At 41.5% G+C, this 15,103-nt stretch overlaps 1 protein-coding gene across 1 annotated transcript in view; it reads left to right on the top strand.

Moving 5' to 3' along the window:
* Positions 1–12,527, top strand: part of LOC118371084 (chloride channel protein 2-like) — a 72,457-nt gene extending 59,930 nt beyond the window's left edge. The window contains exons 18-23 of the mRNA XM_052517725.1: positions 2,936–3,053; positions 3,344–3,414; positions 4,943–4,981; positions 7,236–7,340; positions 8,054–8,140; positions 10,501–12,527. Coding sequence (XP_052373685.1) covers positions 2,936–3,053; positions 3,344–3,414; positions 4,943–4,981; positions 7,236–7,340; positions 8,054–8,140; positions 10,501–10,707 — 627 coding nt within the window. The 3' untranslated portion in view covers positions 10,708–12,527. The remainder of the gene's footprint in view (positions 1–2,935; positions 3,054–3,343; positions 3,415–4,942; positions 4,982–7,235; positions 7,341–8,053; positions 8,141–10,500) is intronic.
* Positions 12,528–15,103: the final 2,576 nt, after the last annotated feature.

Genomic DNA, 15,103 nt, shown 5'->3' with positions numbered 1-15,103 from the left:
AGAGAGAGAGAGAGAGAAAAGAAACAAATGAGAGAGAGAGAGAGAAAGAAACAAATGAGAGAGAGAGAGAAAGAAACAAATGAGAGAGAGAGAGAGAGAGAGAGAGAGAGAAACAAATGAGAGAAAGAAACAAATGAGAGAGAGAGAGAAGACAAATGAGAGAGAGAGAGAAAGAAACAAATGAGAGAGAGAGAGAAACAAATGAGAGAGAGAGAGAGAGAGAAACAAATGAGAGAGAGAGAGAGAGAGAGAGAAAACAAATGAGAGAGAGAGAAAGAAACAAATGAGAGAGAGAGAGAGAGAGAGAGAGAAACAAATGAGAAACAAATGAGAGAGAGAGAGAGAGAGAGAGAAAGAAACAAATGAGAGAGAGAGAGAGAAAGAAACAAATGAGAGAGAGAGAGAAAGAAACAAATGAGAGAGAGAGAAAGAAACAAATGAGAGAGAGAGAAAGAAACGAGAGAGAGAGAGAGAGAGAGAGAGAGAGAGAGAGAGAGAGAGAGAGAGAGAGAGAGAGAGAGAGAGAGAGAGAGAGAGAGAGAGAAGAGAGAGAAACAAATTAGAGAGAGAGAGAGACAAAGAAACAAATGAGAGAGAGAGAGAGAGAGACAAAGAAACAAATGAGAGAGAGAGACAAAGAAACAAATGAGAGAGAGAGACAAAGAAACAAATGAGAGAGAGAGAGAGACAAAGAAACAAATGAGAGAGAGAGAGACAAAGAAACAAATGAGAGAGAGAGAGAGAGACAAAGAAACAAATGAGAGAGAGAGAGAGAGACAAAGAAACAAATGAGAGAGAGACAGAGAACGAGAAACAAACGAGAGAGAGATAGAGAAACAAACGAGAGAGAGATAAGAAACAAACGAGAGAGAGAGAGAAAGAAACAAACGAGAGAGAGAGAGAACGAGAAACAGACAGAGATGGAGAGAAAGAAACAAATGAGAGAGAGAGAGAGACAAAGAAACAAATGAGAGAGAGAGAGACAAAGAAACAAATGAGAGAGAGAGAGAGAGACAAAGAAACAAATGAGAGAGAGAGATGGAGAGAAAGAAACAAATGAGAGAGAGAGAGAGAGAGAGAGAAACAAACAGAGAGATAGAGAAACAAACGAGAGAGAGATAGAGAAACAAACGAGAGAGAGAGAAAGAAACAAACGAGAGAGAGAGAGACAGAGAACGAGAAACAGACAGAGATGGAGAGAAAGAAACAAATGAGAGAGAGAGAGAGAGACAGAGAACGAGAAACAGACAGAGATGGAGAGAAAGAAACAAATGAGAGAGAGAGAGAGAGACAGAGAACGAGAAACAGACAGAGATGGAGAGAAAGAAACAAATGAGAGAACAGACAGAGATGGAGAGAAAGAAACAAATGAGAGAGAGAGAGAAAGAAACAAACGAGAGAGAGAGAGAGACAGACAGAGAGAGAGACAGACAGAGAACGAGAAACAGACAGAGAGAGAGAGAGAGAGAGAGAGACAGACAGAGATAGAGAGAGACAGACAGAGATAGAGAGAGAAACAAACAAACAAGAGAGAGAGGGACAGTCAGTGGACGAGAAACAGACAGAGATAGAGAGAGAAACAAACAAGAGAGAGAGACAGACAGAGAACGAGAAACAGACAGAGATAGAGAGAGAAAGAAACAAACAAGAGAGAGAGAGAGACAGTCAGAGGACGAGAAACAGACAGAGATAGAGAGAGAAACAAACAAGAGAGAGAGACAGACAGAGAACGAGAAACAGACAGAGATAGAGAGAGAAAGAAACAAACAAGAGAGAGAGAGAGACAGGCAGAGAACGAGAAACAGACAGAGATAGAGAGAGCAAGAAACAAACGAGAGAGAGAGAGACAGACGGAGAACGAGAAACAGACAGAGAGAAAGAAACAAGCAAGAGAGAGAGAGAGACAGGCAGAGAACGAGAAACAGACAGAGATAGAGAGAGAAACAAACAAACAAGAGAGAGAGAGAGACAGGCAGAGAACGAGAAACAGACAGAGCGCCGCTCCAGAATCTCACATAACTGTTCAATTGGGTTGAGATCTGGTGCCTGAGACGCACAGGCACACACACACACACACACACACACACACACACACCCTTTAAACCACCTATGCTACTTTGAGACCACTATCAAAGTCACTGAGATCTCTTCTAGTCATTGTAGTCAAAATAATGGGCAATTGGGAATTTTTATATATGACCATAAGCACGATGGGATGTTAACTGCTTAATTAACCCAGGAACCACACCCGTGTGGAAGCACCTTTCAATATACTTTGCATCCCCCATACTCAAGTGTTTCCTTTATTTAGGCAACAGGTACAGCATGAACTGTACTATTGATTATATGTATTCAGAGTGTATTCATAGGTTGCACCATCGTGAATTGGTCGCGTCATGCCATTGTTATGAACGTTCTTCTGCCGCCCAGTCATTCTGGACAGAGGCTAACTACTATTTCGTCAAAATTACACTATGGTGCCTAAAAATATGATGACATTGCTAAAGTAATCAAATATTTAGTAGGAAACAACTTTATCAGCATTATCATGCCGTCAAATTTACTTTAGACAGATGGCAATGTTGTCATTAGCTTGCTAAGTTAATCAAAAAATAGCTAGCAATGCTAACGTTAGCTAGCTACAATCCGGTGGCCTCTCAGTTAATCTGGCGACATCAAAATGATGACAAAATGTTTTCCTACTAATTATTTTCCTCCTTTTGAATGTCATAGTATTTCCAAGCCACTGGAATGCACTTCTGAGGAAATATTCATTAGCGCTCATTGACAATGCATTGAGTAGAATGCTCAGTCGCGCATCAGTCCCAAACAAATGTTCGAAACAATATTGTGATGAAACATGCAACTCATGAATAGTTGTGTGTGTGTGTGTGTGTGTGTGTGTGTGTGTGTGTGTGTGTGTGTGTGTGTGTAGATCTCCACAGAGGAGACTTCCCTCAGTTCCACCCCTACCCCCTCCATGAAGCCACTGAAGCCGGCCCTGAAGAGACCCTCTGTGGTGGACTGCCCTACTGAGATACCCATGCCCACAAGTAAGAGCAAACACACACAGAGGAACTTGTATTACCAACATCAATGGTCTCTATCTCTCCTTCCATGTCTCTCAAATAATTGTATTTAATTTATTTTTTATCCTGAAAGGGTCCTAAAATTCTAAATCAAATAGCTAATTGATCAATAGTATGACCATCTTAAAACAATTCCATAAGTCAGTTTAGAACCCCCCTCAACTGCTTAGACTTTTGCGAATTATTAAACAACTAAGTACTTTTTGAATTACGTAGAGCTTCTTCAATAGTCTCTCTCTCTCTCCCTTTCTCAGGTCCACAGGACCACTCAGGCAGCACCTTAAGGAACCTATTCCGTGTCAGACCTGATATAGAAGGCCTGGAGGTGAGACACCTGTCAGAAAACACACACACTCCTAAGTTCACGGTCAATCACTCTCCGATACATTATCACTTCCTGTTCAATCTCTCTGAGTTACGCCTCCAACTCAAGCCTCCACATCTCCACTTAGGTTAGGCATGACTCTATTTTTTTCAGAGTTGGGGGAGCTTCAGAGTTGGGGATGCATTTGCCCAGCGTGGCAGAGATATTGTATTAACGTTGTTCTTGTCTTTGGCCGCTGGAAGAACAACAATGTCAACATCAACATAAAGGGAACTGCATCGAGCTCGGCGTCTCCTGAGTTTAGGAAGCCACCCAAGCGCATCAGGATATCCGTTGTGGTAAGAACGCTGGGAATGCCCAAGGAAACTGCCCAGCAACTGGTCAGCCATCCAATCAACCATTCGCTATCCGCTGCAGGGCTAATCCATGCCTGTGGACTTTGATCTGTGCCGAGCTGAGCCTTGCCGATCTGTGCCATCGAGACAAATGTATTGAATGCCCTCCTCCCTGTCTGTGAACTCTTACTGCCCTCTGACACATAGTCCTCCTCTTCTGATTGGCTGTTAGGTAGTTTTAACTCTGACCTCATCGTCAGAATGCAAACTGATTGGTCAAGAAGTCAGTAGTGGTCGTGGAGAACTCAACCGCCTTTCTAGCAATGACACCCTAAACCCCAAAAGACTACAAACTGTGTCTATGTGGTCCAAACGTGGTGTTTCCATGGTCAGGGTGGTGTGTTTAAGCTGCGGGCAACTTAAGGGACGTTGAAGTTCAACCAAAGTATGCTGCTACGCTGTCTATCATCAGCCATGTCATTAGAGGCGTCGAATCAGTGACCTTGTCCTGGTTTGTGGGTGGTCCACAGAACCAAACTCCTCCCCTTTTCATCTTCTATAGTCATTCATACCACTTGGCATAAAAACATATGTCATACTGAATATGGAGGGAAGGGTGGGGGTTCCATGCATGCCTATCTATGGAGGACAACAGAAATCAGAAGAACATCCTGTTGGTAAGACGGGCAGTTCTTATCCTCCTGTCCAATGACAGAGCAATTACACTTACAACCACCAAGGAACCCATAATGCATGAGAGGAGGAATTATTTGAAGTATCTGGAAAATGACACCATAAAACCATGATACACTGTCTAATTACCAACACTGCTACGCTCAAACAGCCATTCATGTCCATCAATGAAACAACTGCCCAATTCTGAATTAAGAATGATGATTACAACATATACAACACTTTGTATGTACCCCCCTGACAAAATATAAAATGGTAATTGTGTTATTCATAAATAGTCAAGAGAACAGCAATCTGGAAATGAAATAGTTCAAGGTTTTATGTCATTAAACATTGATTTTATTTCATATCCATTGACTACATGTATGACACATCCGTATCATAAAAGCATCCATTCATCATATAGCTAGATTATAGAAATAAAACCTTGAACCATTTATCGCTTGGTGTGTGTTTGCAGTGTAAGTGTGTTGATCTGTTTCCTGTCCCTCTACTTTCAGGATGACTTCGATGTCGATGATGACATGACCATCAGAGAGGTGAGACCCTACAACACTTTCTCTCCCTCTTTCTCCCTTTTCTCTCAGGATGTGTCAGTGCTGTCTGTCTATGCTACAGTGTATTTACTGGTTATCAGGGGAATAATTAGTCACTGTGTATGAATAGCCTTATCAAAGCTGGAATCTCTATGGGCATCTATTATCTCTGCACCAGGGACCACAGCCAGACACTGTGTAGCCACACGCAATTTATGGACGATGCCAAACGTTTGGCGATAACAATAGATGGCGAAGTCAAAGATGACTGTGGTTTCCATCTGTGGTGAAGTTTTCCCTAAATCAATGCTTATGACAAATCCAGTTCCAGAACTAGCTATAGAGCCAGCTGGCTAATCTTTTGAATATTGTGTAGTTCTAAAAAAAGCAACTATATAACATTAATTAGCTAGATAAGGTTAACTAGTATGTTAGCCAGCTACACAGACAGGTGTCAATGCCTGTTTGTTGACGTTTATCAACTCCATGTGGAAATTCCCACATCCAATTTGTGAATATGTACCAGTAGGCTTGGTCATTCTTTGGAGGAGGAACCTAAACATGGATTTCCTCTCTGGGACAGGAAGTTACGTTTAAATAGTGGTGGCAACTTCCTCGTGAGTCCTTTTAAGGAATTGAAGATAAAAGCCATAGCCGTTCTTTCTCACCATGGATGTAAAGACCATTTAAATATTCTATACGTCTAGTAGGGCTGTGACGATCATGGGATTTTGGATGACGACAACTGGCCAGCCAAATGACCGCTGTCACCGTAATAACCGTTCGAATAGCATTTTAAAAAATGAATAGAATTAAGAGAACAGGTGTCCCACCCATTCAAGTCAATGACAGCATAATGGGTGGACTGGCAGTCATTGCTAGCGTACCCATCGGAGCTGTTTGGTCCTTATTTTTCAGAGTAAATAACTCACGGACACTAGAGAAGCTTTAACCAAGTTTAATCATTCCCAAAGGTTCTGTACAGCTGAAATCAGACGGCCAAACATTTCAGACAGAGTTTATATACATTCTACTTAAGACACTCCTCTTCCTTACAGTTTATGGCTCCACAGGAAAGAAGGTAACCAGATTGTAACAGCTTTCTTCCGTTGAAGGAGAGTCGGACCAAAATGCAGCGTGGTTAGTTCGATACATCTTTAATAAAGAAAAAACCACGAACAATACAAAAACAACAACTGGAATGTGAAAACCTATACAGCCTATCTGGTGACAACTAACACAGAGACAGGAACAATCACCCACGACAACTCAAAGAATATGGCTGCCTAAATATGGTTCCCAATCAGAGACAACGATAATCACCTGACTCTGATTGAGAACCGCCTCAGGCAGCCATAGACTATGCTAGACACCCCACAAAAACCCCATGACAATAACCCATGTCACCCCCTGGCCTGACCAAATAAATGAAGAAAAACATGCATACTTCGACCAGGGTGTGACACAGATAGCAACCCTGATTACTCCCTTAAGGGGAACTGACCTCACCCCTCACCTCCTGACCCACAGATATCCATCTGTCTTTCCTATATCAACACATCGCTCTCTTCTCCTCCATCAAACACGTTCCAAAGCCTTCTGTCTTTCTTCAGAGAACCATTAACTTCTAACATAGTCTCTTTCATTTCCTATCATTAATTTACTAGCTCAATGATCAATGTTTAGCCGATTCCAACAGAGCAAAGCAGAAAGGAAAACATTTGCTAAAATATGTGCTGTGCTTTGTTGATTCAGTCTGAAAAAAGTCTGAAAATGTATGCGCTCACTATCGTAAGTCGCTAAATGACTCAAATGTAAATGTAATTCAACTCCACTAACATTACAAAAAATAACTTTCCTGTGCATGAGCCACATCAGTTAACATCATTTGAATTAACATTCTGCATATATTACACAGCTAATTATTGCATCACAATACCAGGTAGCCATTGTGAGTGCACCCATGACTACCTGTCAACTTGCCAGGGTTACAGGTTCCAAGCCTGTTCTATTCACCTATTTCTATATGTGCTGCCGCTGAATTGTAGTCATTCTGTCAGCTGTTTGTTAGGAAAAAAATATTAATTTGATCAATTTATTTATTACAGTTATGACATTTACTTTCTGTCCATGACGGTCTTCATCCATAACTGTAGTTTACATGGTTATACGGTAATTGTGCCAGCCCAATGTCTGTGTTTGAGTACTTCCATAATGTTTCTCTCCACTTTCCTCTTTATCCTCCCCGGGTTTGCAGATTGCAGAGTGGGAGGAGAACCAGCTTGACGAGCAGGTGAACTTCGACAACTGCATGATCGACCCCGCCCCCATCCAACTGGTGGAGAACACCTCACTACATAAGGTCTTTATATCTGTCTGTCTGTCTCCGTTATACTGCTCAGTACCCCCTTTTCACTAAATAAATCCAGGATTATTTTGTAAAATGCACTTTGTAGATGGATAGTCCAGTGTTATTGCTATTATAGACACTGCAGTACAAGCGCACAAACTCACATTTGTGTGTGATTTATGGAAACTGGTGTTTGTTCTCTTGCGTCTATCAGTCTGGGTAATGTGTATTCCATGCTGTTTTATGTGTTTGTTTCCTGGAACATTGTAATGGTTAACTCCTATTGCATTAAATATTTAAATAACAATAAGGTTATTCTATTTCCTGTGATTTGGGTTTAGGCTCAAGCTGCTGTCTGTGTGGTTCACTTGAGGTTCTAGCAGCTTACAGTATCAGTAGGGATGTTGTACCTTTCACAACAATCTAGCTCAGTGGTGCTCAAACACCCGATTAGGCTAATCAAGGTGATTACTTTTGATGACTTGCTGATTTACTTCATTAGTTGAATGAGGAAGGAGCTTGTACACCATTCAGGTCTCCAGTGACCACTGAGCTGACTGTTCTAATGCACTAAGTGCTGTAGTTTAATAGCTGCTTTCAGATGTTTACTGTTTTGTGATTCAGAAGGGCCTCCATATGAATGTCAAAAGGGAATCTATGATTCTAAGTGTTCTAGATGTTGGTTCTAAATGTGGGTTCTAAGTGTATTGTTCTCTTGTCCCCAGACCCACACCATCTTTTCTCTGCTGGGGTTGGACCATGCCTACGTCACCAGCATTGGACGACTCATCGGAGTGGTGTCCCTCAAAGAAGTGAGTGACACAGATCACCTGGGGTTGAGCACATCAACATGGCACTGTCCCATCATCATCATCGATTACAACATCACAACAGCCACCATTGTCATAGACCTCTCCATCATCATCATCTTTCTCACTGTCACAATCATCAGCATAACTGTCACCACCATCACACACATACCATCAGTATCAATGACCTTCGCTCCTTGTTATGTGACAGACAGCGAGACAAATGTCTGTTTAATGTTCCTTGCAGTCTCTCCTCTTTCTGTCTCTTGTTCTTTCTATATTTCTCTCTCTTTCTCTCGCTCTCTTCACAAACAAAGCAGGTGGAGGCACTCTGTCTTTATCAGTTGGCTGTAAAACAGGAGATTGTTGCTAAGCACAGTGTTGTTCCACTGGCTGACATTCAGGCCTTTTGTTTGGTGTTAAACAGCCTCTCCTCTTCTCGCCCTCTAGTCTCCTCTCTTCTTTGCTTCTACTCGCCTCACCTCTCCTCTCTTCTTTGCTTCTACTCGCCTCACCTCTCCTCGTCTCTGTCACACAGCACTGCTGCATTCAGCTCTCCTTATGCTTTCTAATAACTGGGGAGGGTGTGTATGTGTGTGTGTAAGTGAGAAACATGTCTGCCTAGAAACCGTTGTTTCCCAGACGTCTGTCATTGTTGGGGAAGGAGAGGGGAGGAGTACAGTATATGACGACAACTTATTAGGGCTATTGTTGGGGCCAATATATGTTGAGTTAAAAAAAAAACATTGTTCATCATCTTTAATTTATTACCATGGTAGCATAGCCACACTCCCTATAGTATCACCTAGAAACACCATAGCAACCGCCCTGTAATATTGCCATGGTTAAACATCACCATTCCACTTTGGTCTACACTTGCTGTCAATGGTTTATATATGCACTAGATGACTGACCAGGGGCTCCGTTTTGAAGCCACCGCGCCTCCATATTGGTACTCCCCCACGGTTGTAAAAAAATATATTTTGGAAGCTATAGAAATGCCTTTATTAATAAATAAAAAATGTCTTACCATGTTCATTCTATTACAGACACCTTAATGAATACTTTTAAATTATATTATGTAAGCTAAACATACAAAATTTAAAAAATATATAAAAACATTTATTTTTTGAAGTACTGTTCCCACTAGGGTGGCAAAGGGAGGGTATATTACTGGAAACTACCAGTAAACTACCAGAATTCAGCATATGTGGTAACTCCTTCAAGACTGTTGAAAAAGCATTCAAGGTTAAGCAGGTTGAGAGAATGCCAAGAGTGCGCAAAGCTGTCATCAAGGTAAAGGGTGGATATTTGAAGAATTTCAAATATAAAATATTATTTGATTTGTTTAAAACTTTTGGAGGTTACTAGATGATTCCATATATGTTATTTCCTAGTTTTGATGTCTTCACTATTATTCTACAATGTAGAAAATAGTAAAAATAAAGAAAAACCCTTGAATGAGTAGGTGTTCTAAAACTTTTGACTGGTAGTGTACATCATGGATGGACGCTTCTCCCTGTCATGGATGCCATGGTTGCCCTCAGTTTGAAGATGTAATCCGGAGACAGATGTTTTCTCCATCTCCTTAGCTATCATACACTAATTCCACTGATTTCAAAACTCGGCCCTCCAGAAAGTGGAGAGCAACACTTATGCAGCTCTACTAAGCAATACATATATATTTTTAAACAGCGTTAGACAGGATTACCTACAGATACTGACCAGCTCAAATAGGCAGACCAATCCAAATGCATATCTCGGCATGTCCAGCCAACTCATTATCTCAGCCAATCATGGCTAGCGGGAAGGTTGCTTGCTTTTTCTGTGGCTAAACCAACTAGGCTCGTAATTTAATTTAATACTTTTATTAATGTTTTTCAAGTATAAATGACCAAAGTTACGATGGATTCCCATAGATTTTTTGTTAATTACCAGATTCCAGTAACTTTGGTAAATGACAGGTAGTTTTTCAACCCTAGTCCCCACTACAACAAAGAATACTGAAATAGATGTAATTTTGTCCTTGAATCATTTAATTGAAATACTGTAAAATTCATTCTAATGGAGGATTGCTCCTTCTGGGGAGTGCCAATATGGCTGGCCGGTGGTGTCAGTCTTTCATTGGCCAATACATAGCATCAGCAATCCAGGGTTTACATACATTATTGGTCACTGTACAGATTGAGCTATCCTCTCTGATACCGAGCCTAATTTATACTCAATCCCAAATTGACTGGTACTCAATAACTGTGACCCGTAGTCCCTACGTGTCAAAGTGTACAGGCTAGGGGTTGGGTTTGTATTGGGCAAGTCTCTTCACCTTTTGTTGACCCACTATTTCTTTGTCATTATCTCTGTAGCTGCAGAAGGCCATTGAGGGCTCTGTGGCAGTGAAGGGGGTGAATGTGCGCCCCCCTCTGGCCAGTTTCCGGGACAGCGGCAGCAGTGGCACCATTATGAACAACGAGAACAAGGCCAGAGATCTCCACAAGCTGTGGAACCGCCGAAAGTTGATGTCCCTCCCCCAGGAGCACCGAGCCTCCGACGCTGACGAGAAGTCCAAATGAGTTGGACTGGGATAGGTTGACGGGGATGGGGACGATGATGCGGACAGGTGGACGGGGATGGGGACAGGTGACACAGGGATGGGGACAGATATGTTGGCGAGGAGTAGGAGGAGCATTTGACCCCCCCCCCCCCAACTCAAAACCACAACCGATGCTGCAAACTCATGGCTTGGATCAATATTTAATTATATAGACTATAGAGTTCTCTCCTCTTACTCCTCTCCTAACCTTCCTCTCCATCCCTCTCTCCTTTACCCCTCCTCCTGGTTGGCCTTTGGGCCCTACACTTACTCAGCTCTTATGGAGGAGGGATGGACTCACCCTGCGCTTGGCCCAACCAGAACAGAAGAGATCTGGGTGTTAGGGAGGAGAGGAGGGATGGGTTAAGGTGTCACTGCTTAACAAAGGTGATCAGAGCAAAATGTATAGAATATGTGTGTTTTGACTATAAAAGGAATTGCATTTTTATACAAATTTTGCAGACTTGGCGATTGGTCTGACTTTGAGAGGAAATTTTAAAAAGAAAATCCTATGTGTAGCACCTTCTCAGAAAATACAGTCTCAAACACACACGCACAAGTTTTAATAAGAGCCAGTCTGCACACTCCAAGACAATGGAGTTCTCCCCAAAAATAGCTCTTTATAATCTTGAAGAGAGGAAGAAGGAGAGGGGGAAGAGGGAGAGAGTGAAAAAGGCTCAAATATGACAATATGAAAGCGTTTTCTGTTATCTAATCTGCTGCTGCTTTAGGGTGTGTGTGTGTGTGTGTCCCCCAATAGAACCCAGGGTAGCTTTCTGGTTGGCCAACTTCACATCCCCACTGTATAGGTCCACTGTCCGGTAACACTACACTACGTTGATCAGAGTAAGGTCAGACCCAGACCACATAGAACCAGTTTGATTCAGTCCCATTCTAAATCCTATTTTCCCTAACCTTAACCCTAGCTCCAAACCCTAACCTTAACCTTAAAGCTAACTCTAGCGCCTAACCCTAACCCAAATTCTAACCCTAACACTAATTCTGACCTTAACCCTAAACCCCCTAGAAATGGCATTTGACCTTGTGGGAACCAACAAAATGTCCCCAGTTGGTCCCCCCAAAATTTGGATAATTCTTGTGAGGACTGATTGTCCCCACAAGTATAGTTAAACACGTCCACACACACACAAACACCAACTGATATTTCTGCAACCTGGATGTGTTATTGCATAAATATGTTTTCATTTCAGTGGTGAGTTCTTGCCACTGAAAATAAAACACACACACACACATTAACATCTTCACAGACTGACATGCAGAGAGATGCACACATGTGAGGAGAAGTATGCTGTTGTGTATATCATTTTAATGGACAATATCATTATGATGGCTATTTTTTTTATTTTTTTTAATGTTTTTATTCCTGTTTATTTTGTATCTTTTCTCATTGAATTCATTTTGATCTAGGTTTGATTGGCATCATTCAATCATCCAATGAGCTTTAATCATGGCTTATTTTGGGAAAGGGACAGTGGTGTGTAGTACTTTGAAGTATTTTTACTTAAGTAGTTGTTTTGGGTATCTGTACTTTACTATTTATATTTTACTTTTACTTCACTGCATTCCTAAAGAAAATTATATACTTTTTACTCTATACATTTTCCCTGACACCCAAAAGTGCTCATTACATTTTGAATGCTTAGCAGGACAGGACAATTGTCTAATTCACACACTTATCTCTGATCTGGACTCACTAAACACACATGCTTCATTTGTAAATTATTTCTGAGTGTTGGATTGTGCCTCTGACTCCTTAAATAAATACAAAAAACAAGAAAATGGTGCCATCTGGTTTGGTTAATATAAGGAATTTTAAATGATTTATACTTTTGATACTTAAGTATATTTAAAACCAAATACTTTTAGACTTTTACTCAAGTAGTATTTTACTGGATGACTTTCACTTTTACTTGAGTCATTTTCTATTAAGGTAGCTTTACTTTTACTCAAGTATGACAACTGGGTACTTTTTCCACCACTGGAAAGGGGATGGGGCTTTTGGGGGAATGTGTGGATTTAAGACTTTGCTATATGTTTACAGATTTAACATCATTGCTGTAATACATGATTGTTAATTTAAAATCTAACTGATCTACATTGCTATCTATGGAGTTGCTCTTCCTGCAACTCCTTTTTAGTTTTTTTTTGTGTGTATTGCTCTTCCCTGTGGAAAAACCAGTCATATGGCAGTCCAGTCATATGGCAGTCCAGTCATATGGCAGTCCAGTCATATGGCAGTCCAGTCATATGGCAGTCCAGTCATATGGCAGTCCAGTCATATGGCAGTCCAATCTCAATATTCCAAAGCTTTATTTGAACGTACATGGGAAAACCAATTCAACTCGCTCTTTGTTCTCACAGACCGAGGATGGGTGGGGTGTTACACATACCCTTCGAATGAGTCCGGTCCTTCTGCTCATCACCACAGATAGTAAAGGAAAAATAACGACTAATCATACCAAGGACATGACCACTCCCCCACACATCCTGGGATAGCAGGACCTATGAAAGATGTTCTAACTCTGTGAAACACAGTTCTAAAACAGACTACAAAAAGGTAAAGGGACAACTTTCTTTAGGATTTAGCAATCTAAGAGAAACAGGATGACCTGTCCCTTTTTCAGGCCAAATAAGATAACAAATTACATTTCTCTTCCACACTACTAATTGTCTACTAATTGGTTGATGTCATTGGAAACACTCATCTTCCTCTCCTCTGGAGATGATGAGTATGAAGTTGAAATGTCCCTTTAATACACAATTGGAACAATGAATGTGTAATTACACATCCTCTTGCTGAAAGTTATTCCACATGGTGTAACTACTGATGTTATTACACATTTTCTTGTTTAACTATGTAAGTAATGTTTTGTAGTTACACATTTGAAAGTCACCTGTGAATTCCCATGTTAATAACTCTAACCAACATCTGACCTTGTTACATGTAACTACAACGTGCCACTACCATCGAATCCACATGTAATACCAGGGTTGATAAATAGGCTAGGACCTGCTAACAACAATTGTAACAAGGCACACCCTGTCACACAATGTCAAGGCACACCCGGTCATTTTCAATTAGTTTATTTCTATGTTATGACCTGGCTCAAATGCTATACCAAATCAAGTTTAATGTAAGAACAATGTAGTTACATAGGGAACCAGCAATATCCTGGTAACCTATCACTCTGGACAAGTATTTGTTGTTCATGAAAATAACCATTTGTCTCTCTCTCAGGTCTACCCAGTGTGTTCAGGGGTGGGTGGGGGTTCTGCAACCTGGTCTGAACTTTTCTTTGACCAGGATGCACTGTGTGTGTGTATGTAATAAACCAAACCCCATGTTACTTTAATATGGTGCAATGTTAAAGATGCATAAAAAAAGAATGTATTTTCTTTATAAAGGTCATCCATTTATATATTATTAGGCGGCAGGTAGCCTTGCGGTTAAGAGTAGCCCACAGTAGCCAAAGGTCGCTGACATCTATAAATGTGCCCTTGACCAAGGCACTTATCCATAGTTGCTCTGGATAAGAGCGTCTGCTAAAGGACTGAAAATGTATGTAACAAAATGTATTAATTCATCAACACCTAAACCCACCAATAAAAAAATCTACTGAAATCGAATCAAATGTTTTATCTATCGCATTTCAGGACATCACATCTCTTCTACAGTATGTGTAAAACAGGTCAGAGGCCTGCCTCGGAGCAGTATGTGTTAAAACAGGTCAGAGGCCTGCCTCGGAGCAGTATGTGTAAAACAGGTCAGAGGCCTGCCTCGGAGCAGTATGTGTAAAAACAGGTCAGAGGCCTGCCTCGGAGCAGTATGTGTAAAACATGTCAGAGGCCTGCCTCGGAGCAGTATGTGCCTAAGTATGTGTAAAACAGGTCAGAGGCCTGCCTCGGAGTATGTGTAAAACAGGTCAGAGGCCTGCCTCGGAGCAGTATGTGTAAAACAGGTCAGAGGCCTGCCTCGGAGCAGTATGTGTAAAACAGGTCAGAGGCCTGCCTCGGAGCAGTATGTGTAAAACAGGTCAGAGGCCTGCCTCGGAGCAGTATGTGTAAAACAGGTCAGAGGCCTGCCTCGGAGCAGTATGTGTAAAACAGGTCAGAGGCCTGCCTCGGAGCAGTATGTGTAAAACAGGTCAGAGGCCTGCCTCGGAGCAGTATGTGTAAAACAGGTCAGAGGCCTGCCTCGGAGCAGTATGTGTAAAACAGGTCAGAGGCCTGCCTCGGAGCAGTATGTGTAAAACAGGTCAGAGGCCTGCCTCGGAGCAGTATGTGTAAAACAGGTCAGAGGCCTGCCTCGGAGCAGTATGTGTAAACAGGTCAGAGGCCTGCCTCGGAGCAGTATG

Source organism: Oncorhynchus keta, chromosome 1 (assembly GCF_023373465.1).
Source record: "Oncorhynchus keta strain PuntledgeMale-10-30-2019 chromosome 1, Oket_V2, whole genome shotgun sequence".
In the NCBI taxonomy this organism is placed as follows: Eukaryota; Metazoa; Chordata; class Actinopteri; order Salmoniformes; family Salmonidae; genus Oncorhynchus; species Oncorhynchus keta.
The sequence above is the reverse complement of the archived record's forward strand: the minus strand, read 5'-3'. Positions and strand labels throughout refer to the sequence as shown.